This window comes from Neophocaena asiaeorientalis, unplaced genomic scaffold (assembly GCF_003031525.2).
Source record: "Neophocaena asiaeorientalis asiaeorientalis breed wild unplaced genomic scaffold, Neophocaena_asiaeorientalis_V1.1 scaffold67, whole genome shotgun sequence".
NCBI classification, from domain to species: Eukaryota; Metazoa; Chordata; class Mammalia; order Artiodactyla; family Phocoenidae; genus Neophocaena; species Neophocaena asiaeorientalis.
In genome coordinates, this window is record NW_020173731.1 from 9,055,811 (window position 1) to 9,080,394 (window position 24,584).

At 46.9% G+C, this 24,584-nt stretch overlaps 1 protein-coding gene across 2 annotated transcripts; it reads left to right on the plus strand.

Moving 5' to 3' along the window:
• Nucleotides 1-693: 693 nt before the first annotated feature.
• Nucleotides 694-23,347, plus strand: CD34 (CD34 molecule). 2 transcript variants are annotated; one of them, XM_024751166.1, is made up of 8 exons: nucleotides 694-892; nucleotides 10,527-10,709; nucleotides 11,360-11,613; nucleotides 12,645-12,725; nucleotides 20,292-20,442; nucleotides 20,682-20,734; nucleotides 21,056-21,220; nucleotides 21,761-23,347. In XM_024751166.1, exons 1-8 carry the CDS (start codon nucleotides 814-816, stop codon nucleotides 21,773-21,775), a joined length of 981 nt encoding a protein of 326 aa, XP_024606934.1. In that variant the 5' UTR covers nucleotides 694-813; the 3' UTR covers nucleotides 21,776-23,347. The 2 variants fall into 2 exon arrangements, with proteins under 2 accessions (XP_024606934.1, XP_024606933.1); XM_024751165.1 differs by having other exon boundaries at nucleotides 696-892; nucleotides 21,907-23,347.
• Nucleotides 23,348-24,584: the final 1,237 nt, after the last annotated feature.

Genomic DNA, 24,584 nt, shown 5'->3' on the forward strand with positions numbered 1-24,584 from the left:
GATAAGAGAGCAGGAGGAAGCCCCTAGAGTCTCAGCCCCAGGACTGGAGAGAAGGCACCCCAGGTGCTAGGGGAGTCCTTTGTCTTTATGATGATGGTGACAGGATCAAACTATGTGCGAAAATAGGGATGGTAACAGGAAATAACCCTCCAAATTAAAATAAATAGATCTTGTAAGAAAAATAATGAAAAGAAAGTGAATAATTACTGTCTTTATATGTCCTGCTCAGGCTTTCTGCATCATTAACACACAGCATAGTCTCTGGTAGAGTATCACTAAATGCCTCAGATTTGACATGTGCTAAATTTTACCTGATTAGCAAAATGCTCACACTTGTAAACTCAGGTCCTTACTGGTAGATTCCATCTGCAAGATTGTTCTCAGCTTAAAACTTAAAAGCAAAAAGGAAAGGAAATGGAAAAAAAAGATCAGAGGAAATTTGCCCCCTGCCCTGGACACCGGCAAGGCTGACACAAAGGGGTTAAAGTTAAGTGAAGTCGAGCTTTAAGAAGATGGGGCCTCTATATAAAGTTGAACAAGACGTCTGGGGCCCTCACAAAACCTTTTTTGGCCTCGACAGCGGCAACCCCAGCCTGCCTCCTAACGTCCTCCGCCTTTGGGACCAAGCGGGAAGCTCACGTTAGTGGCAGCCAAGGAGAGGGGTTGGCCGTGCCAGGACTAAAGAGGGAGGGGAGGGGAAAAAGCAAGTTTCGCCCACCCCACGCTCGGGCGGAGGGGCGGGAGCTGCGCGTCCGGGCCTGGCTAAGCAGCTTCTCGGTCTCTGTGCATCTCTTCGGGAGCGGCGCGGGAAGGATGCTCGTCCGCAGGGGCGCGCGCGCGGGGCGCGGGATGCCGCGGGGCTGGACCGCGCTCTGCTTGCTGAGTTTGCTGCGTGAGTATGGGCCGCGCGCCCGGCCCGGCCAACTTGGTGGCGGGGAGGGTCGACGCTCTCCCGGAGGCAGAGCGCGCACAGCCGAGTTAGGCGGAGCGAAGGGACCCCTGCCCCACCCCACGCCCCCACGCCCACGGCTGCTCCTGGCTTGGTGGGACCGGGGCCGCTTGAACCGAGCCCAATGGGGACTGGTGCCTCTGCTGGGAATGGGTGGGGGTGGGACGCGCCGGGAAGGCGACCACACTGTGAGCGTGAACTAGCCCAGGTGTAAATCGGAGGTCGCGCCGGAGGCTTCCCAGAGTCAACGAGGCTCTCTCGAGTTGTCTCTAAAGTAAAGCTCTTTGAAGATGCCAGTGTCCTTTCGCGTTGCCAAAGGTGCAGAGTGCAGAGTTGGAGCCAGAACCAGGAGAGAGGGGAGGAGAGAAGCAGGAAAGTTTCGTGACTGACGGTTGATTCAGAAAGCTGCGGCCTGAGCCGGTTCCTGGGAAGAGAGCGGTTCCCGGGAAGAGAGCGTTGGTGCCCACCGAGCACTAGGACAGGGGGAGCCAGAATTGGACATTCAAGGAACCGGAGCGAAGCCAACCTGGGATGAGGCCCCAGGTCTGAGGTCCAGAGGCCCAGGAGGCAGGCTGAGTTAGGTGACATGGGGAGTTTGGAATGAAGAAGAGTCCGTGAAAATATTCTTGCATTTAAGATCGCAAAGCTAAGTTACACTCCGTCTTCTGACACCCTCTTCTCCATGCCACTGGAGAGAAGGCACAGGGTAGATGGAGTTTGTTCTGTGCCCTGCTTTCCTCTCCCCACTGCAACCCCTCAGCCTGACACAAACTCAAACTTGTTACATTTTGGAGTTTTCTTCCCCTGCCCTTCTTCTCCAAGTTCTAAAACTAGTGGACGGATCAGCAAACTGGTGGACACTCCTTGGCTTTTCCACATCCGCCCTGACTTCTTAAGCTCTTGCACTCACTTTGGTTAAAAAGAAAAATTAGTAGGCGCTCAATAAATATTTATTCATAATTGCTTTCATTTGGGGATAACATTCTCCATCTCATCTCACTGCACTTAGAAGGATTTAAACATTGTAAGTTATTCTCCCTTTGGCTCCAGATTCTGCTTCCGGGCCTCTAGGACTCCCAATTCCCTACTCTTATTGCATCCTAAAGGCCACCCACCATGGCCCCCCAGAGTGACCTGGGCCAGCCAGCTAGGCCTCTTTGCTCTCAGTCTCCTCTGCTGTCCCCCTTTGGGTCCACCCAGTTGGAGAGAGACCCCAGGCTGGAGAAAGCTCTCAAGTTAGGCTCTGGGTTGACCTGTTTGACAGCCCCAGACGTGCCCTTTCAGGGCAGGGAAAAAGCTGTCAGTAAGGTGTCCGTTGAAGCCCTAGAATGGGGAACTGCCCTGAGGGCTGGCTCCACCTCACAATGGGGTGAGTTGACCAGTGGCTCAGATTCCTATCCGATGCTCCACTCTCCTTTGGCTTCACAGCTCATGATGACCTGGTCCTGGGCCCAGTGAGGCCCACCCTTTTCTTATTTCCTCAGCTGGCCAGTCTCAGTCTCGCCTTGGCCTGCAGCAGTGGGGACGGGGAGGGCGATTTTAACCTCTGCAAAACCTTGGGCAGATATGCTGAGAATTTCAGTGTCTCCGCTTTGGGGATGAGCGGTGGGGCCTGGGTCCCTATGCTCAATCTTGCCAGACTGCTAAGGCCAGTGTGTAGCTTTATGCATCCCCCAAGAGCTTTCTAGCGTTTGTTTTTATATAATACTAGGAGTCATTTTCTATTATACTGTGGGGTGACTGGAATGCGTGAGTGACTGTACCTTGAAATGCTAACAAAGGAGCATTGCAGAACTTCTGTGCTTTGTTACTGTGAACCTTAGGGCAGAAGAGGGTTCTGTGGTTTTCTCCTCACTGACCCTGACAAAGAGCTTTGTTCTGGGAAGGTCTTTTTTCTGTCGCTGTGGGAACTTGGCCTGGGCTTGGGTACAGCAGCCAACCAAAAGTGGACTTTCTCTGTTGGAGATGGGGTGGCTCTGGGTGGTGACCAGAGTCAGGGTGGGCGCTGAGAGGCCACCAGGTAGCACTGCCACACCACCGGTGAGCTGGAAAGAGAAATCTTTCAGGTAATCAGGGAACTCCATTTGTCAGCCCCAGGGTATCTGTCTCCTCCAAGCCCTCCAAGGCTGTCCTTCCTTTTTCCCTAACAAGTACCACCCCTTCACATTCCTCTCCTTCCTTTGGGTCCTTCGTGTCTGCTGACCCCACACCCATATCCTGTCTGGGGCTACGTGTAAGAGGGGAAAAAAGAAAAGGGAAAAGAATTTTATCAGATATTTTCCGGAGGGGAGAGGACTCCACCCTTTGACTCTCTGCCACATGGCGACCAAGAAGGAGCAGCCTTGGGACCTCTGACTAATTCCGTGGTCCCCAGTTCTCCCCCTTGTAGGGCCAGCCCAGCTGGCATAGCCTTTGCAAATGCAAATCTTCGGCAACATTCCTGTTTGACTGATAAAACGAGCCTGGGCATCTTTTTCTTATCCCTTTGGCTCCACCTCCTGGGCCTGTTCATTCACTAGTTCTCATCTCCTTCCTTCTCTGAGTCTTTGTCTCCAAAAGCTCAGGGCAAGAAGTGCCAAACTGCAACAGATAAACTCAGGCTCAGAGTCTTACAAAAACAAATCAAAAGGAGCCACAAATTCCACTTCTTACCATCTCACTGCCTGATTTCCTTCAGATCCTGGGCAGGAGGGCCTGGACTTACTTTCAGAGCTGGATGGTTACCCAGTTCCAGCCTCAGAATGCCTGGGCCTCCTTCTCCCACTGACTTTGCTGGATGTCACTAAATGGCCCCGAGTGTGGGGGAACTGAAAATGTGAAGGTGTGGAAAAAGAATAAAACACACCCTCCAAAAGAAAATGCTTGGAGTCGCCAGGGCAGAATTTCCATATTTTTCTGGGCTTTGACTTCCCTAATGAGAACATTCTCTTCCTTCCTCAGCTAAGAAATAAAAACACAGTATCTACGATTTTTCGTCCCAAAGGCCCTAGACTTTGCTAAGGAGAAAGACGCATGCATCTTGAGAGAATGTGATACAAATAAATAGGGATGTATACCAGGGTGTACTTCCTAGGACCTACACTCTGGAGACCACTGAAATGAATCACTTCCCTTTGGAATACAAAGGAAAAACCTCTGGCTTGATTGGGAAGTTTGCTCCTGGTTTAAGAGGAAAAATAACCCAAAGAACCCACCACTGACACCTTCTTAGCAGAGCAGCATCTCTAGGTAGCCAGCTCCATTATTTAAGAAAATGCCTTAATGAGTCTTTGGGTGAAAAAACCTAGACTCCTGCACAAACCTTTGATGTGCAATGGCAGACAGGAGGCTGAATTGCTGAGCATGATAAAATAAAGTAGAACTTTGTATTTGATGGGCCCTAGAGACAAAAGGCTAAAGGACTCCAGAGGCCAGGAGAACATAGAGAGAGGAGGGGAGGTGCTGGGAGCAGTAGGGAACAGTAGTGAGTGGAAGGTGGAAAAGACCTGGCTGGGAAAATTCCTTATGGTGTGGCCCGGCTGTTTAGCATAGGAATGTCTAGCCTAGGAATTCAAGATTATGCCTTTGTCTCTTCTGGGCTGTGCTGTAATCTCCCTCCATGATCTCAAACCTTCAGTAAACACGCACTGGCCTTGTAACACTGTTAGTGGTGCTCTGGGGTGGGGTGGGGGGAATAAAGGAATGGGTGTTTGGCAAGCCCATGCAGTAGTGTAGAACGAGAACTCCTGCAGCCTGAGGACAGAGAGGCACAGAGCTGTGAGACGGGTCGGTGGCAATTAGAAAAATGGAGAAAGAGGTGACTGGGAGAAACGTAGCCCCCAGGGAAAGCTCAAGATATTGGGGTCCCACAGGAAGTGGATGTCGGCCAAGACATGCTATTTGAATATTAAAGGGGAGTCTCAGTACCCTGGGAACACTTCAGGCCACAGACACTTTTTTATGCTCACACCTCAGCTTAGCCTCTGCAGTGTAGGAAGGCATCAGCCCAGTTCTTTGATCTAGTCCAACATGACCCAAACCCACCGAGACCCATAGCAGGGATGCTTCCTGAATGTTCCCAGGAAAGATGGGTGGCTCACTATCTCCCAGAGTAGTTCATTCTGTTAAAAAAAAAAAAAAAAATCCCATGATTATTAGCTTTTTTTGTACTGCAGTGAATTAGCCTTTATATAGCTTCTGATCATTAACTGCAATTCTATTCCTTAAACTCTCACAGAATGAATCTGATCTTTCTTCAGGACAATCCTTAACAACCTTTCTGGTCTGCTCCACTAGATTATAAGCTCCTTGAGGGCAGGAATTTATTTAAATTCTAGTGACACTAACACCTAGCAGTAGAAAGGTATCTTCTCTTAGCTTGTGCTCCCACAATGCTGAGTTTGGTGGCGCTTCGGGAAGATAAGAATGAATGAGTGAGTGAAATGAATCTTGAAGAAAGGTATTTATTCTCTCTCCCCAAATTCTTCCTTTCTATATCAAAAATCAGCAAATTTTTTCTGTAAAGGGCCAGATAGTAAATATTTTAGGCTCTGGAGTCCATATGTGGTCTCTGATGCATACTCTGTTTTGTTTTATTTTACAACACTTTAAACATGTAGAAGCCATTCTTAGCTCACTGGCCAAACAGCGCACAGCCCATGGGTTGGATTTGGTCCACCAGCTATACTTGCCAACCCTTGATCCAGATGAAATAGCACTAAACCCTCAACCATATGACTTGGTTTCTAGAACTTTCCTAATTCTGGTTATCATCTCATGGGCACTCCCTTAATTAAATAAATTCCCTCTTAACATATAGCATTGAATGACACGGTATACATAGAGGTGGTCAGTGTGAACACTGCTGGTGCAGTTGCCATTCAACCCAAGTGCTTATTGTGAACTCAGAGGATTGTGTCCAGTGCCCTGAGTAATACAGACAAGTATGAGAGATGGTTCCAACACTCAGGAAACCTATGATGTAACCAAGGTGACAAGACCTATACCCAGGAAACAGCATATATGATCTTGTGCCAGATAAGTCATGGAGATATGTGTCCTAAGGTCTCTGAGAAGCAGGAAAAAAGGGACCTGTCCTAAAGATAGCCACTGTTTCTTGAGCATTTACCAGACAGGCAACTGCTTTACACCCCCATCTCCTTTATTCCTGCGAACAACAAGGAGGTAGGCACTATTTTTATCTCCATTTTACAGGTGAGGTATAGAGAGGTGAAGAAGCTTCCCGAGGCCATGCAGCTAGAACTCGGTAGAGGAGCCTTTCAACAGGGTCCAATTACAGAGCCCAAGCTCTTTGTTTTGAGGCTCTCCTGTCTTCTCATCAACCATCAACGCAGGCTGTGGGCTCCCAGCAGAGGCCAGCTTGTTCCTTCTTCCTAGTACTGCATCTAAGATACCCAGGATCTCCTCCAAGAAATTCCTCTTGGGCCAGGTGCTAGAATTTGAAAGGATGGGCAGAACGGTACTGACTGACCAAGAGATAAGAAAACAGCACCAGCACAAACTAAAACTCAGAGGGTCTGTGAAAAACAAGACCAAATATAGGGGGAAAAAACCTTCTCCGAAAGTACAGGGACTTAGTAATTTAGGTAGCAGAACTTTCTGGATCTCTGAGGATTTGTAAACCCCCTTTAAAGACTAAAAGAATCTTTAATTTACTCATTGTAGGTAGAAATCTTTTAAAAAGATATTACATATGCTTCTGCTTTCTTAGTGTATCAGGAAAAAAAGGGCTTTAACCTTCAGACTCAGTTGTATCATGAAAATGATTCGGTTATGGAGCAACTCAGTGGCATCATTAACGCCTACGAAGGTGTATATTTTCATTTACTCCTACCATAAGTGGTTCCAGACGAGCGTGCTTTTTGATACTCATGTCTGTTCTTCATTTATCGCTGCTTATTCATTTTCAACTGTTGCTTCTCCTTATTGTTTGCTTCTATTGTTTGCTTCTCTTTCTGATTTTTAGCTTTAGCTAGGATATCAGATAAACAAGTTTGTTAGAATTGTGTGTAAAACAAGAATAATTGCCTCTGAAATAAGTACCTGTAAGTTAAATGCATGACTTTTACAACATGAATTTTGTGACATCTATTTGGCTTCTTGGAATCCTCATTTTGCTAACTTCCTGATACCTTGTCTCCTTTTGTCCCAAGTTCATGGGTCGGGAATCAAGTAGGGTAGGTAGGGGCAAATAGGATACTTAGGGAGACACAGTTAATAAAGATGGAGTGAGAAGTAAACAACAGAAGATAGCCTTTCATTCAAATTTAAATTGTAGTATAACGCTCTGTTGGGTTGGGGGTAAGGGCTGTTCTTCCAGTCTAGAGTGGAATGGGGCGGAGGGTTCATCGCTTGTCTCTTGGACCTGGCTGGTAGGCTGCTATGACTTCCATACAGAGTTGGGGATAAGAAGCTCAGATAAAGAAAGATCAGTATTGGATGGTTTAATGCCATGGGTGTGGGGGGCAATATAGGATAAGAACAAATCTGTGGTCAGTCTGGATTCTTATAAATGTCATTCCTCCAAGACCCATCTCTTCATGGGAGCACGAGAAAGGGAGCCCTAGAGACTGTGAAAACAAGAGACTCCAGTCTCTACTGACAGCTTCTGTGCTGCAGTGTAGGTCAGGATTGGCCCCCAGGGTTCTGCCAAGGTGTCCCCTTGCCCTACACCAGCTCATATGTACCCCATTGCTCAGCCTTGCCTTTCTGCCTTCCCTTTTTGTCCTGTTTCTCTAGGGTCTCAGAGGCTTCCCCACTCACCCTGGGCTCAGGGACATAAATCTGAGATTGGGGTTCCCTTTCCATTTGCAGACAGATCCTGCAACCTGTTCGTCAGTTCTTGGCTGAGGGATGGGTGGGAGGGGGCAGCCGCAGCCGGGAGCCTGACCCTAGTGGCTCAGTAGCTGGCCTGGGTCCAGGATTGCGTCACTCATCTGGAACAGGCACGTCTGTCCTCAGAGCTAGCAGCAGGTCTCTCTTCACATCTGGAAAAGTTCAAAACTGTTTGTCTGGGTGAAGGAGGCCCTGGGGGAGGGGGTTCAAAAGCATGACATCACCTCAGCCAGGCCCAGCTTTCTCTGGGGAGAGAAGAGGGCTGGGCCAGGTTGGACCAGATGGGATTCCCAAGAATTGATGTATTGGTGGGAAGAAGAAAAAAGGGTGGGCAGGAAGAGTGATGTCAAGGGGGAGTTCCGGTGGTGCCTTGGAATATGGTACCTTGAGAGGATGGTCCTTCAATTCAGTGTCCAAATGTTCCCACCACCTGCCCCCTGAACTGAACTCATACCTTAGGGTCAGATTGCTGAGAGGGACTTATTTAAGGACAAAAGAAGACTGGATCTGCTTCCCCACCTATTTTATTTTGATAAATCCACTCCCCCCTCCCCGCTACTGGCCCCTATTCCAGCCAGAGAGGAGCCCATACTTTTCTCTCCAAAATATGGAAGATGCATCCTGATCTTTGGCAGTTTGGACCCCCTGACCCTCTTGCTACTTCTACTAAGAGTCAGCTAAACCTCAGTGGCCCCATTGCTCCTTGCCCTGCATGAATGATGGCCTTCCTTCTTGGCCAAAACTCTTATCTCTGAAACGGAGATAATATCACTTGCTCCTTCCGGAACACTTGCCCTATAAGTTTGAGACATGAGCTTTGTACTCACCATGAGTATCAACCTACCTGCAGCAGGCTGGGAAGAGAGGCAGATGAGGGAGAGTGAGACTTGCCACCACCTTTAGGGGAGACTTTTGGCCTCAGTGAACTTTTGGTTCATTGCCTTGAAACTAATGCCTAACTTCCACCTTGATGCTGAGGAAAAGAAGAGGTGTCATTTTGCACTGCTATTTACCCGGAAACTTCTGTAAAATACAGGCCTAGGTTTCAATCAGTAAAGTTAGAGACAAGCTTTAGGGTGGCCTGGGACCCTCAGGTGCCTTTCCTTGAGGATGCTACTGCCGGGTATGAGCTCTGAATACCAAGTCTACCCCTAATATTTACAGGGCTCAAGCTAGGAATACAATGGAGGCCCACACATTATAGGTTTTAAATACTTCAAAGTTATAAATCAGGCCAACCATATGGTAAATAAAATATCGTCTATCCTCTTACCTTGAAAAACTTACCTTCACGGCCACCTGGAAGGCCAGATTTGAATTTAGGACTCTCAGAGCCTTGGAGTTCAATGCCACAATGTGGCTTAGCAGGAAGAGGTGGTCCTCGGCCCTTGCCTACCCTCTTCTCTTCTTCTTACTCATGGCTCTGGTCCATACTGTAAGGGATCTTGCATGCAGGCAAGGGACACCCCACCTACAAGGTGGGGTTAGATCTTAAGCTCTAACCCTTCTCCCTGCAAACAGACACCCATTGGCCACCCTTGGGCCTTGGAGGCGCACACCCTGGTGCTGCAGTTCACCCTTGGAAGGAGGGACTGGGAGAACAGGCCCATGCAGGTCCTCAAGTGAGCCCATTTGGGCAAGAAGTTCTAGGACTTCTGGTCCCAACACATGATCTAGAAGAGAGGGTACACCTCTGTTGGCCCCATGGACTCCTCGTAGCTTGGGGACGGGGAGGGCAGGAAGAGGAACAGAGTGTAGGCTCTAAAGTGCAAGGTCCAGACAGGTGGCTTCTCCTTTCTGGGTCTAAGGATGGCACTGCTGGGTACCACAGGAAACATGGAAGGGTAAGAACCTGCAGGAACATTTTCAGAGAATAACTAGTTCCAGGAACATTATACTATAGCAATTTAACATTTATTATCTCATTGATTTTCCCAATAATCCCTCACTTTAAAAATCAGTAAACTGAGACACAAACACATTAAATTACAGAGGTATCGACAGAGCCAGGACTAAGCTCTCTGTTCCCAGGACATTTGTTGAGAAACCAAGCCTTATGCTCTCTAGTCCATCAGCTAGATTCCTAGGTCGGAGCTTCCCGAAAGAAATCTTGCGGTTGCTAGCTGCAGTTCCTCAATAAAAGGAAAGAATGAAAGGATTTGGGGAATGGGGGAATCTAGGGAGGTTAGAAGATTTTTAAAGGATTACATAGAGATGGGGTCGATCTAGTGATTATTCCAAGAGTTAATACACTGGCTGAAGAGAAGGATACATTAAAAAGGAAATAGAGGCACATCTTTTCCCACATTTTAGATCTTGGCAATACTTATTCAGGTGTAATTTGAAATTTTAATATTTTACTTAGCATGTTATGAGCATTGCCTCATATTCTCATGCTGCTATAGTTTTTGCGTTTTTCTATTTGCAATGATTATGGTATGTTAAGTGCATATAACATCTATCCTATTGTAATTCATTTAGTTGCTTGCAACTTTTCCCTCCTATAAATAATACTATACTAGATGTTTGGTGCATGCAAACTTTTCCTTCTCTCTTTCCTTAGGAAAAATCTAGTGAGAAATTAGTCACATGTCCAGGAGGATGTCTTTGTTCTGCTCTGTTGCCAGGGGTGGCAGGGGATGTTCTAGATGGATTCTACCTAAAGTCAAGAAATTGAATCAGGTGATGCCATGAGGCTCCAGGATGATACGAGTTCTGATATTTCTTCTTTGTTTCTCTATAGCCTCTGGGTTCACAAATACAGAGAGCTTGACTACTACTGCCACAAAGACATCTACCCCAGGAATATCTTCAACTGTCCCTACAACTATACCCAACCAGGAAAGCACAATATCAAGTACTTCTGGAAACATCAGCCTCTACACTGTCTCTCAGGACAGCAGTGGGAACACAGCAGCCATCTCAGGTAAAGAGTGTTTGTCTCGGGCCCCAGAAGGATGCTGCTGGCACTAGGGTAAAGCATTAGGATATTTGCAAATACCTCCACCCTCTATTTCCCCCCACAGATGGAAACATACAAGCCCCTTTTAATAGTGGCTTGAGTATCGTGCTTAGGGTACCCTGAAGTAAGCGCTACACAGTTCTTCCGGTAGGGGCAGCTTTCTCAAGTCAACGCCTTGGCAGCTGATCCTGATTTATAATGCTCCTTGCACTCTTTGAGTTCAGCTTAGTGATAAAATAAAGATCTGATGAGGACTCTGTAGAGATCTCTGATCTCTTCTAAGTGAAGCAGACTGTGTACAGGTTCAAATTGGGGGTCTTTGACATCTCTAGGGTAGATGGGTTTCCAGTTCAGTTTCAGAGTCCTGAGGGCATCTCTAATACATTCTATGATTATAGCTATGGTTCCCACAGCTGGCTGGAAATGAGGTGGTAAGGGTTAAGACATGAAGTAACTCTTAACTCCCCAAATTCCCTTTTCTGGGTTGAAGTCCGTGCCTATGTCAATGAACTGAGATGTGTGTGTGTGTGTGTGTGTGTGTGTGTGTGTGTGTGTGTGTGTGTGTGTTTATGCCAATGCGCATATATTCACACTTCTGTTTTGGTCAATTCCAGAGCCTACAGTCAATTTCACATCTACCTCTGGGATCACCCCAGTCCCTGGAACCATGAACTCTTCTGTCCAGTCACAGACCTCTTTAGCCACCACAGTGTCTTCTACCCCCATCAACTTTACAACTTCAGAGATGACCTTGCAGCCCAGCATGTTACCTGGAAATATTTCAGATTCCCCATACAATAGTACCAGCCCTGTGACATCTCCCACTAACCCCTATACATCATTTTCTCCTATCCCAAGTACCATCAAGGTGGGTGAATCAGGCCAAAAATGACAGATTGCCCCCTCACTTCATATGTATGCAAGCTCTCTCTTCCCCTTAACCTCTGCTTATCCCAACCAATGAATTTGGGTCATACAGGAGTTAGCATGAAAAATGTACAGCATAAATATTGCTAGAAGGGAGAGAAAAGGGAGGAGAGGGGTAGAGTTGGGTAGCAAGGCTGATCTGTGCCATGGGTACTACATTTCTAGGAAGTAGAGAGTAAAGAGCATACTCAGAAATCCATCTAATTCTCTGTGGTTCTTTCCAGTACCTCTTGGTCTAATCTTTGACTAGGGTACCACTCGCCTTTGGGCATATTTGGAAACCATCTTCTACTTAATGGCGCTGCTTTTCCCAAAATGTTTAGGGCAAATACCATTTCCTCTATGCAAATGGGTTTGGTGGTATGCCAGGAGTAGAGAGGCAATGAGGAACTAGGCAGAACAGGGATGTTGATCTCAACCTGCCTTTCTCAGCCTTGGGGCCTGTGGCTATCAACAGCTTTCAGCAGGAAGAGTAGAAAATGTGAGGGCATGGAGCCTGGGGGCAGGCATGGGGGACCTGCCTGGTTTCTGTTTTTAAAGGAGCCAGAATAGAAGTCTGGAGAGTCCTAAGGGACCAGGAGGAAAATGAGTGTCACCAGGATCTGCCTGGCCACCTCATTATCTGTTTCGCTGCAAGTGTGTAATTCACTGGAGGGAAAACAGCTCAGAGGGGAAAAGATCCTCCCCTCTTCCATTTCTGCGCCATCCAAGCTAATGTTTACCAAGGTCACAAATAGCTACTTGCCTGCAAGCCCAGGCTAGTAACAAGTTTTGATCATCTGATGGGTTAGGAAGTGAGGTAAAAGAAGAATATGACATAAATTCCTAGTCTCCTAACAAAATGTTTAAATTTCCTTTCTTTAAAGCCTCTTTAAAGAGTATCTCACAGAAATCAAACCAGAAAAGAGGTGGGGAAGAAATGAGGGGCAAAGATGCTGGCTTATTTACTTTTTTTTTTCTTTTTCAATACAGGGAGAAATAAAATGTTCCAGAGTCAAAGAAGTGAAATTGACCCAAGGTATCTGCCTGGAGCTAAATGAGACCTCCAGCTGTGTAAGTCAAAGCCCCTACCTCCATCCCCAATTCCTTACCCCTCCCTCTCTTCCCAAAATTCCTTCTGAATGTCCTGAAGGCAAGTCTTGGACTGACAGACTTGGGAGAGGGTGGGGGGAGTTTAACATGGACAGACTACTTTGAATACTGAGCTTTGGATTTAAGGAGTGAGAGGCCCCATCTGGTGGACAAAGAAGGCAAAGACAATTTTATTTAAATTTACTTTTTTCCCTCCTCTTTTGTGCTTTATATATATATATATATATATATATATATTCAGATTTAAGTTTGCTTTTATGTTAAAAAATTCTTCATGAAATATAAACTAATCACCTAAAATATCAATTTATTTATTATTATTTTCATATAACTCTTTAATAGACAAAGAATTTTTTTGCTGTAAATGCTGCATTCTCCATATAACCATTTCCTAGCATTATTTATTGCATGATCCTCTCCTTTATTGATTGGAATGCTTCCTTTAGTTTGTATTAAGTTTTTATATGTCCTAGGGCATGTTCTTCAGAGAGATTTTGTATGTTTAGTTTGTCTTTTTTTTTTGGCCTGTTTTAAATTTTTTAATTATTATACTTTTATATTACGGCACTTTTAATATCCAGCCAAGCAGGTCTTTGCTTATTACACTATAAAAATGAAAGGCTTTTTTCATCTACTCTTTGAGAAAAACTTTAGAAACACCTATTCAAGATTCAAAACAACCACAAAACCATTAAAATTTTAATTGGAACTGCTCTAAAATCCCTCTATTTTTTTCTGGTTTTCTTTGGTATTGTTCAGTATCTTCTTTTTTTAGTTTTTAAAATGTTTTTTCCTTAGGTTTTATGGATTTCTTAAGGTTTATTTATAATATAGATTTTTCCATGATATATTGCAATTGATTTTTCTGGTATATTGGAAAGTTCGTTGCGTTTTTAGTATTTATCTTGGGTCTAGTCATTTTCTTTAACTTGTTTATTAATTCCAGGAGCTTTTTAGCTGATTATTTTTCATTTTTAACATAAGCTATTGTGTTATTTCTCATAATATGTTGCTTTTCTCCTTCTTTTTATTAGTTATGCCTCTTCTTTCAGTTTCATGTCTTATTGCATTGGTGAACTGTACAGCATGGTGTTAATTTTTAATGATGATAGCAGACCTCCTTGCTTTGTTTCAGTAAATCCAATTTCCTGACAGTAACAATTTCCTGGATGAAGGATAAGATGACAGGAAGAGTGGTATTTACTCATAGGAAAAAAAAAAAGTTTTCTTACAAGGTGGGAATCCATTTAAGGGAACCATATATATGATGTGTGACATGCATAGATTGGAAAGAGCCTGAGCAAATACTGTAGTCTGTAGAGGGCATTAAGTTACTTATTTTGTCCACTCTGACTATTGGTATCTTATTCATGATTATCAGTTGGGTCATTGTGACTCACAGGTCTTTTAAAATAATACCTAAGAAAATTATTTAACTTACAATTTTAAAAAACAATACAAATTTTGAAGACATAGGTTCACACAATGGAATAACTAAGTGCAATCTGCAAAATAGTTAAGCATGAATATACAACGTACAAGTAACATTCTGTGTGTTTCTGACACTGATTTTCAACGCTAGTCATTTAAAAAAATTTTTTTGCCCAACACTTTGCTAATTATAGCCAAGAAAAATGACCATCTTCTCTCTCTCTTTTTGTATCATCTTGGTTGAGCACTTATTTTCTTGTGCATCACAGTGGTCTGTGCCAGAATGCTAATTCCTTGTACGAACGATTTAGAGCTAACTGCAGAGGATTCATTCTAAATGTCTGTCCACCGCTCTTCAAAGTTCACATTTAACGAGGGTCATCGTACAAGACAAGTGCCAGAAACTTACTGCTACTCCAGAAATAACTCCTCTTTCTGTGCTGCAGTCTGTTTCTCGCTGAGGTCTTTACTGTCTACTCTATTCTGTGCCACAGCTAAGGTCTGCACTCTACTCAGTTTGGAGAGGATCTGCAAGTAGGATGTGAAAAGATAGCAATTCCTCCAGTATCCTAAAGAAGGCTTCTGCACTGCCCATGATGAATCAGCTCTATGGCAGCACCCGTGTAGTGCTATTGTTTTCCTTTTCCTTCCACCACCGTCGATACCCCTGTCTTCCTAAGGGTTCCTCTTCCCCAGCCCCCAAGCAGCATTGCCTCCCAAGGTAATTTTCTTCAGTCAGCAATCCTTGTTCCAGAATTTTGGGCCACAGCTCCTGATTGTGTCCCAGATTCCTTTTCCTTGAGTCCTACTGCATGCTTGTCTGATAATCAATCTGTTCCAAAGTGGTGTAGTGTCTCCTAATTTTCCTTAGGTTGCATTTGTACCTTTGGTGTCAGAGAGCCTTACCACACCGGTTCTAATCAAGGGAAACTCAGGCCTAATGAGAAGCACGAAAGACATGGGTTCCTCTAACATCACATCCTTGAGTACTTATGTAATGTTCTTATGCTCTTCCATCTAGTATATTCCCATAACAGAAGTATGCATGCATTGTTCTCAGCTATCCAGACACTCATTTTGCACTGGTACATAGTGAGTATCCTACCTGTTAGCTCTTGCTATGGGGATATTTTAGGCCTGTCTTCTGTACATGCATTCTGTAGACATTTCTATCCCAACTACTCTCCTTTTGCTCCTCATACTTCACCTCTAGGCAGAAATCACCTATTTCAGCCAGAGGGAGGGAAGGCAATCCCACTCTCCTGTCAGGCACCTGTTACCACATCTCAGAATCTTCATTAGCAGAACGTGCCACCCTATGTCTGACTTTCATTCTCTCCACTGCAATATCAGGTTAATTTAGTTTTTGTGGTTGTGGTTTCCCATATAATTTCCAAAACGTGAGATTACTTTATTCTCTTATGCTATAGCTATTGGTCCAGGGGAATCTACCAAGGAATCATTTTAATGGTGGTAAAATACACATCATATAAAAATTTACCATTTTAAGTGTACAGTTCAGTAGTGTTAAGTACATTCACATTGTTGTACGATCAATCTTCAGAACTCTTTTCATCTTCCAGAACTGAAACTCTCCACCCATTAAACAGCTCCCCATTCCCCCCCTGCTCCCAGCCCCTGGAAACCATGATTCTACTTTCTGTCTCTATGAATTTGACTACTCTAGGTACCTCATATGAGTAAAATCATATAGTATTTATCTTTTTGTGACTGCCTTATATCACTTAGCCTAATGTCCTCAAGGTTCATCCATGTTGTAGCATGTGTCAGAATTTTCTTTTTTAAGGCTGAGTAATATTCCATTGTATGTTCATACCCCATTTTGCTTATCCATTCATTCACCTATGGACACCTGGGTTGCTTCCACCTTTTGGCTATTGTTAATAATGCTGCTATGAACATGTCTGTTCAAATAGCTCTTCAACACTCTTATTTCATTTCTTTTGGGTATATACCCAGAAATGGAATTGCTGAATCATATGGTAGCTCTATTTTAAAAATTTTGAGGAATCGCCATACTGTTTTCCACAATAGCTACACCATTTTATATTCCCAGCAACAGGGCACAAGAGTTCCGGTTTCTCCACATGCTCACCAATATTTGTTATTTTCTGCTTTTGTGATAGTAGCCATCTTAATGGGCATGATGTGTGTTTGATTGGCATTTCCTAATGATTAATGATGTTGAGCATCCTTTCATGTGCTCACTAACCATTTATATATCTTCTTTGGAGAAATCTCTATTCAAGTCCTTTGCCCTCCAGTTTGTTTTTCAGAACTACTTTTCTTCAGAAACACATGTGTTTATATGCAGAAGTTGTATTTTCTCCGCTAGCTCACATCACCCTTGTTCTGTCACATTTACTTCATTGGAGGCAGGTTGCCTCCAACCTCCAGATAATATCCCCAGCCCTCGCTTTCCTTGCCCTCTGCCCCAACACTAAAGGTCAGTTTCCATGCAGAAAAAATAACTTACAGACGGAGGACTGATGAAGACAGTGTGTCTTCTGGAAAGAGCCTGAGATCTGGGACAGCCTAACTTTTGGTCAGCTGCCCATTTGTGTGACTTGTAACAGGTCCTTTAATTACTCCAGTCTCTATATGCAAATAGGTGTTTTAGCTGCATTGTCAAATTCACACCACAGTCAACACATTTATTGAAAGAGAGGGTGGGAAGGACAGAGAGACGCGATTTAGCCTAGAATCTTAACATTGGGAAATATCTTAACGTTCATTTAGAAAAATACCTGTCCCTCTCTCTCCCAACTCCCATACTTAATATGCTTCTTTAACATGTTAAGAGTCTTTGCAAAGTTTGAGAATGCTACTCTAGAAAGGTTAGGTGGTTTTATTATGATTATTATTTTTACAAAGTAACATGTGCAAGCAGATGTAGTTAGGGGTCCACCAATCTGATTCTCATGAGCAAAATGGCGAGGCTGTGGCTTCCTCCTGCCTACTCTCCCATGGTGTCCGCCCACAGCCTCCCTTGGGGGAGGATGTTTATTTCAAGCATCCGGAGGAGCATTGTGCTTTGTTCAGGATCCACCTGCTCCTCTCCAGGCCCAAACACAATTCACTGATGCTGTTGGCTTGCAGAGTGGGAGGGAGGCTGGGCACTCAATTCCCTTGAATTGAGTCCAAGAAACTAAACAAGGGGTGGAGGGACCCTGTGTAGAAGCCAAACCACTTGGGATGTTAACAGGAACAACAATTCACTGAGTTCTTATTTGTTCGGTGTTATCCTCCGTGCAGTCTGGGTTCAAAATTATGTAATGTACACCCGCTCCCCCCACTGAGAAGTCTTATGGTCTAGTCACAGAGAAATGACAGTAGCGGTGAGGCAGAATGTGATTAAACATCGAAGTGTGGACAGTATAGTCTACGAGGTGTTGCTCTTAGTAATAGTAATAGTAAGAGCTGCCATTTATCCAGTGCCGATTTGGTTCCAAGCACCTTGCCAGGTACTCTTCATACAGCAGCTCTTCAGTCACCACCCCTACTGAGTCTTCAGCTGAGGAGCCTGACACTCAGACGAGTTGCATGACTTGCAAAGAATCTAGTTAATAGCAGAACAGGGGCTGATACCCAGTCTAAGGGAAGATAGGACTGGCTTCCCTGAGTAGGTGAGTTGGAATTGAGTCTTGAAGGATGGGAATCCAAGGGGGAAAGCCATGTTCTTCATTGCAACCAGGGTTGTGAAGGTCGCAGGCTCACACACTCCTGGGCTTCCTTGTGGTGCTACCCCCACTCCCAAAGCCCTTCCCTGCCAGCTTCTCCTGCATACATGCTCCCCATTCTTCAGGATGTTTCTGATAACCCCAAACCAGATGTATGCTCACCCTCATTTGAATGTCCATAGCAGTTGTCTGTGCCTTTCTTAGGGTTCTTACCATGTAACTAGCTCTGTTACCTCTTAGTCTCTTTGTGCCTCAGTTTCCTCATCTATAAAATGGGCAGAATAACAGTATCCGTCTCGTAGGGTTGTGTGAGGCCTAAATGAGTCACCATGCATAAAGCACTTAAAATAGGGCCTGAGACATAGGAAGCATCGTTTATCTTCATGGCCATGCATATACAGTGAGAGCTCTGATCACGTGGAATTCATTGCCACGCCTGTACCCCCCGCCCCCATACCTGACACACGCGCAGAGGGTTTCACACAGTGTCTCATATTCGGGTCGTGATCACTGTCAGAACAGCTGAATCTGGTTGAGGACTAGCTTCCTAGGACTCAGCAGACTGAGGAGGTGCCGCCTTGTTCGGCTTGTTTAGATTATGCAGGAGCCCTGTCCCTCTGCCTCTCTCAGGAACAAGACACATTTCAACCAGAGACACTTCAGAAGCCCAGAATCATCCAGGCAGGAGTTTCCCTCCACCTCATCCAGAAGGCGCGGTGCTGGGGAGGGTGAGGTGCTCACGGAGAGGCAAGGCAAGGCTCTCCAAAGGGACACGAGCCCAGAGAGGAAGAAGACTGCTGATCACATCAAATGTAGAGCCCAGACTCCCCACAGCAAATGCTGTTGTGAAGAGCCTCTATCCAAGGACTTCCTTGGACACCTGCATCGTCTATCCTTTTCCTGAGGGGGAAGCAGCCGTGGCCTGAGATTTCATTTCTCTGTAACTTTGGCTCTTGGGGACCTTCTGAGGCTACCATTGGATTCTTCTTTCTGTGATCTGGAGGTTAGGTAGCCCTGATCTCTGGCCTCCCCAAAGCCTCGATTTCCAGCTGGCAGGAGAAAGCTGGATGTGAGGCCAATGTTTTGTTTTGTTTGCAGTACGCGGGCCTCTCACTGTTGTGGCCTGTCCCGTTGCGGAGCTCAGGCTCCGGACGCGCAGGCTCAGCGGCCATGGCTCACGGGCGCAGCCGCTCCGCGGCATGTGGGATCTTCCCAGACCAGGGCACGAACCCGTGTCCCCTGCATTGGCAGGCCGACTCTCAACCACTGCGCCACCAGGGAAGCCCCGTGAGGCCAATCTTGACCTTGTCTTGTGCAGGAGCAAAGGAGCCTGGGTTTTCCTGCCTCGGGCCATAGCAGTAGGAAAATCCCAGGCTGCTTTCCAAGCTGGGAGGGCCCTCTGGCCTTGCCCTGAGGAACAGTCTTGTTCCACAAACAGGAAGCTTTCTTCTCCACGGAGGCTCAGTTCTGATGCCCCTCACACGCCCCAGCAGTTTTCCCCTAACAGGAAAGCTGTCAGAGCCGTTCAGGCATTTCCTCCCCTGCCATCTGCCATCTGGACAGAGGAGAAAGTCTTGGTTTTGATCCCTTTTCTGTGCAGGGGAGGCCACTCCCTTTGGAGGCTATTGAAATAAATCCTGGAGGTCTGAGCACAGGGTGCTGGAGGGGCACGGTCAGTGATTCCAATTCATCCCTTTTCTGGGATTCAACTGTTGAAGAATAATCAAGAGTTTGTCTTCTGAGTCTGAGCGCCCGAGTCCTATGTCAGCAACCTGGAGCAATCTGTCGCCCTCATGTAAAACTGGGTTCCACGTTTCTAATGGGAAAGGGGAATGGAAGACTAGACAAGAACACCACTTGGGTTTGAGCCATGCTCTTTGTGAGACCCCTTGGAGAGTAAGAGGGAAGGGACCGAGGATCCTGTTGCGTCTATAGTCATAAATTTGTTCTCTATTCCTCACCTCCCTTAGCTTTTCCTTCAATATTTGGGGCTGTTGTAACCTTGAAACAGAGGATTTTCCCTTCATTAGTATTGCATTATTAATGTTTTCTGGTTTTGGTAATTTCCTTTGACTTTAATTTGAATAATATGTTTCCATGGGCGATCCTTCAGCAAGGTGATATTTCCTAAATTCATCCTCTGGCTTCTTACAGTACCACCTAAGACCACCTTTTGGTCCTGGAAGATTTTGGAGTTTTTAGCTTATTATGTTTTTGCACGTAAGAAGTTTGTGAGATTTTTTTTCTTCGGTTGGAATTTTAGAAAAAAAGGATTCTTCTTGTTTTGAGGGTAACAGTGTGACTTTAATCAGACTTACTGCCGGAGACTCCGGATGCAGTTCAGAGTATACTAGTAACCTCCTCTCCTTCTCACCGTTTTTCCCTGTCATCCCAGGAGGAGTTTAAGAAGGACAATGGAGAGGAACTGACCCGAGTCCTGTGTGGGAAGCAGCAGGGTGAGGCCAGGGCCGGGGTGTGCTCCTTGCTCTTGGCCCAGTCTGAGGTGAGGCCTCACTGCTTGCTGCTGGTCTTGGCCAACAGATCAGGTAAGGGGCACATCTGTCTTGAAGTCTAGGGAGGAAGAGGGGCTGAGGTTAGAGGATCCTGGGTAGAAATCAGGCCTCTTCACTCAGAGAGCACAGATGCTAGGGAGCAGGGCTATGCTGACTTTGGGAAAGACCCCCCTGAGATGGACCCTGACCCTCACCATCAGAGCATCTTCTAGAACAGTACAGGATGAGCTGTTCCAGCTTCTAGATCCAGCAACCTCTGTTTCTAATTCTAGAACTTTCCAGCAAGCTCCAACTTCTGAAAAAGCACCAGTCTGACCTGAAAGAGGTAAGCTCTGTGAGATGAGGGGTCTCAGGGGAATTCACTGGAGCAGGGGAGAAAGTAATTACCTTCTCCAGACCTGCCCTGCCTGCCTCTCCACCCTTCTCCAACAGTCCTTTCCCTTCTATGTTTGAAACAAAACGTTACAGCGCAGCTTAATCCAGAGATTCCAGTCTTAAGTCCTGTTTAGAAAATCCCTGAGGTCCATGTCTTCTTGGGTTTATTCACTGTTGAGTCACACACAGGGTCTAGCATGGTCTGGGCTCCTTGTCTAGAACCCATGTTCCACAAATGACAGGCTCTCTTTTTTTGCCTCTTCTCTTCAAGCTGGGCATCCAAGGCTTCACTGAACAAGATGTCGGGAGCCACCAGAGCTATTCCCGAAAGACCTTGATTGCACTGGTCACCTCGGGGATCCTGCTGGCTGTCTTGGGCACCACGGGCTATTTCCTGATGAACCGCCGCAGTTGGAGCCCCGCAGGAGAAAGGCTGGTCAGTTCTAGGGTCCAGGGCAAAGAAAATGGGAAACTAGGTCTCCTGGGGAGGTCCATGAATGCCACGGAGGGGGAGGAGAAATACCAGAAAAGGCACTTCTGTGCCCTCACAAAGGAATATGCGTGTAATCACATTACTGTATCCGGGGACGAGTCAAAACAATATATAGCAGATTGGGGAGGGGGCGCTAACTGGGGCCCTGGTCCCTGTGGTAGCAGATGGTTCGTGTCATCTATTTATTATTTTCCCTGGGATAGTTTAGCTGGATACAAACCAGAACAGGCTGCTAAATCAGCCACTTATTTGCAAGCATGTTAAAAGCCCACGGGCACCAAGTGGCTCACATGGAGGGAAAATCTACTCTTGACGTGTTCCGGATGAGAGAGGACAAGGCCAGGGTTTGACTTTTGGCCTCTGGCCCTTTACCTCCTCTGGGGAGGTTATTGCACCCTGGGGACTGCCTAGTTTCTGGCGGGAGCTGGCTCTTGAACTGCCGTGGCACGGTGTGGTGCCTCTCCTCTGTCCTTTCTCCTCTAGGAGCTGGAACCCTGATCGCTCTTCAGGAAGAAAGGAGTCTGCACGTGCAACCTCCATCCTCCCCTCCCACTCCCTTCCTCTTCCTCCCACCCCCCTTCCTGCTGCCTGCTTACGAGATAATGCTCCTTTATTTATACACCATCTAGGGCGAAGACCCTTATTACACGGAGAACGGTGGAGGCCAGGGCTATAGCTCAGGCCCTGGGGCCTCCCCCGAGGCTCAGGGAAAGGCCAGTGTGAATCAAGGGGCTCAGGAGAACGGCACCGGCCAGGCCACCTCCAGAAACGGCCATTCAGCGAGACAACACGTGGTGGCTGATACCGAACTGTGACAGGGGGCGAGCGGGCGGGGCGAGACTGGGCAAAGTCTGGGGAAGGAGCCCCTCCCTGCACCTGAGCACGTGCTGTCTCCCTGCTGGGGGAGCCTCCCTTATCCTCCACCCTTTCCCACTGCACACCCCGTCGGAGGACGTTCCTGGGACCCTGCCCTGTTCCAGGCCAAGGGGTTCTCGCCACCTTGGGGAGAGACAGGTAGCTCCTGCCCTTTCCACATTCAGCTCCCTGCACCCAGCCTCTGGGCTGCTCTGCGTAAAGGTGTGATAGGGAAAGCCAAGGTGCAGGGAAACTCCTTGGGGGGGTCGAGGGCTTGCAGCTTCCACACAGGGGCCCCTTCCCTCCCCATCCTCTCTGCCTCATTATAGGAACTCCCAGGGGAAAGCACAGGCTTTTCTGGGTTGTAATTTCCTCCCAGGAGACTTTGCCTTTTACTCTTTCTTCCTTATATTTTCTTTCTCTACTTTAGGGAAACCAAAGCAATCCCTTTCACCTGCTCCTTTGTAATGATATAGCCAGAAAATCATGTTGTCTTAAACCATCTCCCTCATTCCCCCTCTAAGGCACTGTGGATTCTGTCACCAGCTCCCCTCTTGCTCTCCAAGTTCCCTGAGCTCGCCCCCCAGGCCCTGCCCGCGCCCCCCCCCCCCCGCCCAAGTTTTAGAACAATGTCCTGTGTCTGTGTGTTTGGGGTACATGGACACAAATGGGTGAGGGCACATAGCTTGGCCCTTATCTCTGCGGGGCCATGCAGAGCTTCTGCTTGGGCTGCTACTTCTCCTGTGGCTCAGAGTGGACAGGACCGTGGGACCAGATCTCTGAGCTGTGCCTCTTGACCTGTGTGCTTCTGAGGAAGACTCTTGCACGGAGGCTAGGTTCTAACCTTAACCTCTGTCTCAACGGCTTCCTCCCTCCTCTCCCTGACTCCTGGGTTGAGCTGTGGCCTCAGCCTCCCAGCAGACTCCTTTCTGTCTCTGCCTTCCCAACCCTTAATCCTTTTACTGCTCTGCAACCCATGTTGTCAGGGCCCCAGCACGTCTCCAGAGGACCCTCACCACAAGCCACCTTTTCTGTGAGTGACCCAGGTCCTGTTTTTGTTTCTGTTTTATTCCAGAGGGGTGAAAAGGGATCCTGGTTTCAATGACGGTTGGAAATAGAACTTTCCAGAGATAGGAAGATGGGGTGGATTTTTTTTTTTTCCTGAATAAAAAATGGTGTGTGTAAATACTGTAATTAAAGTGATACTGAAACATATCTGTTCTGTGGTTCTGTCCCAGCCGGGTGTGCCTGAAGACCAGAGCAGCGGTTTCCCCATGAGACCTGGCCAGACTACGCAGGGACCCGGTAGGGAGGGGCTAGCCAGGGAAGAGGTGGGACCAGCTCAGGGGACACAGGTACCAACCAGGATGCTGCTTTTTGTCTAAGGCTACTAACTACTCCCCTCTGTGGGGGGGAGACAGGGATGCCCTCAGGGAAGCTGATGTTTCTAGTCGCAGAAAGAAAAGCAGGCAGAATGCAGCGAGGTCTTCAGATTGGAGGGCGCTGAGGACTTAGGAGCTGTACCCTTCATGAACACCTTTCTGAAATAGAGGCACATTTTGGTCACCATATGCAAAAGATGCCAAACAAAGAGAAGGAGCCAGGGCCTGTGCACCCTCTATTATAGTCACACCATCCCCATCCCCAGCTGAGGGCAGAACAGTGAAGGAGAGTATGGGAACTTCTCTTTAGAGATCTGGCTGCCAACTCCTGGAGGGGATGCTTTCCACCTCTGCCTTAAGATAGCAGCCTAACTGCAAAACCATCTGTAAGCCCCCCTACCCGCAGAGCCCAGACACCCCACCCCCAGCCCCTACCATAGGAAGTGGGGGAGGGAGAGCTGTTGGACAATCAGAAGCTTCAGGAAACGCTCCTAAGTGGTGGCAGCAGTTGGGGCCAAACAAAGGATCCTTCGATTCTTATCTGGCCAAAGCCAGACCTTTTCCCTCAGCAGCCCTACCCCCATTTCCCCCTTTCTTTTCTCCAACTGCTCTAACCAGAGGTTCCTCCCCAGCACTCGGGAGGCAAAGGGAGGAAATCTTGAGGTTTCCCTAGAAGGTGATGGCTGGGGTTGGTCAAAGGGAAGATGGTAATCAGAAAGAGAAGTCAGGTTGGCCTCTGTCTGGTCACACATCCGGCCGTGAGAGGGACGGGAGGAGAGTCTGGCCAGGTCAGGCTGGTGGTACAGGGTACAGACTCCCAGGAAACAAGGGAGGAGGAGAAAAGGCAGCTGGGTCTTTGAAACGCCTTCAGCCTCAGGCCCAGAGGCTGGGTATATTGCCCGAGTTTGTCAGAGTGTGTAGGCTCTGGGAGGAAGGGGTGTGTGTGTGTGTGTGTGTGTGTGTTAGGGGGGAGGGTTGGGTGGCGACTGGTTCTTTTTCATGCTGGACAGCTTGCCCTGAAGGACTCATTGCTTTCTAGAAAAGCAAACTTTCCCACCTTTGGTGTGATC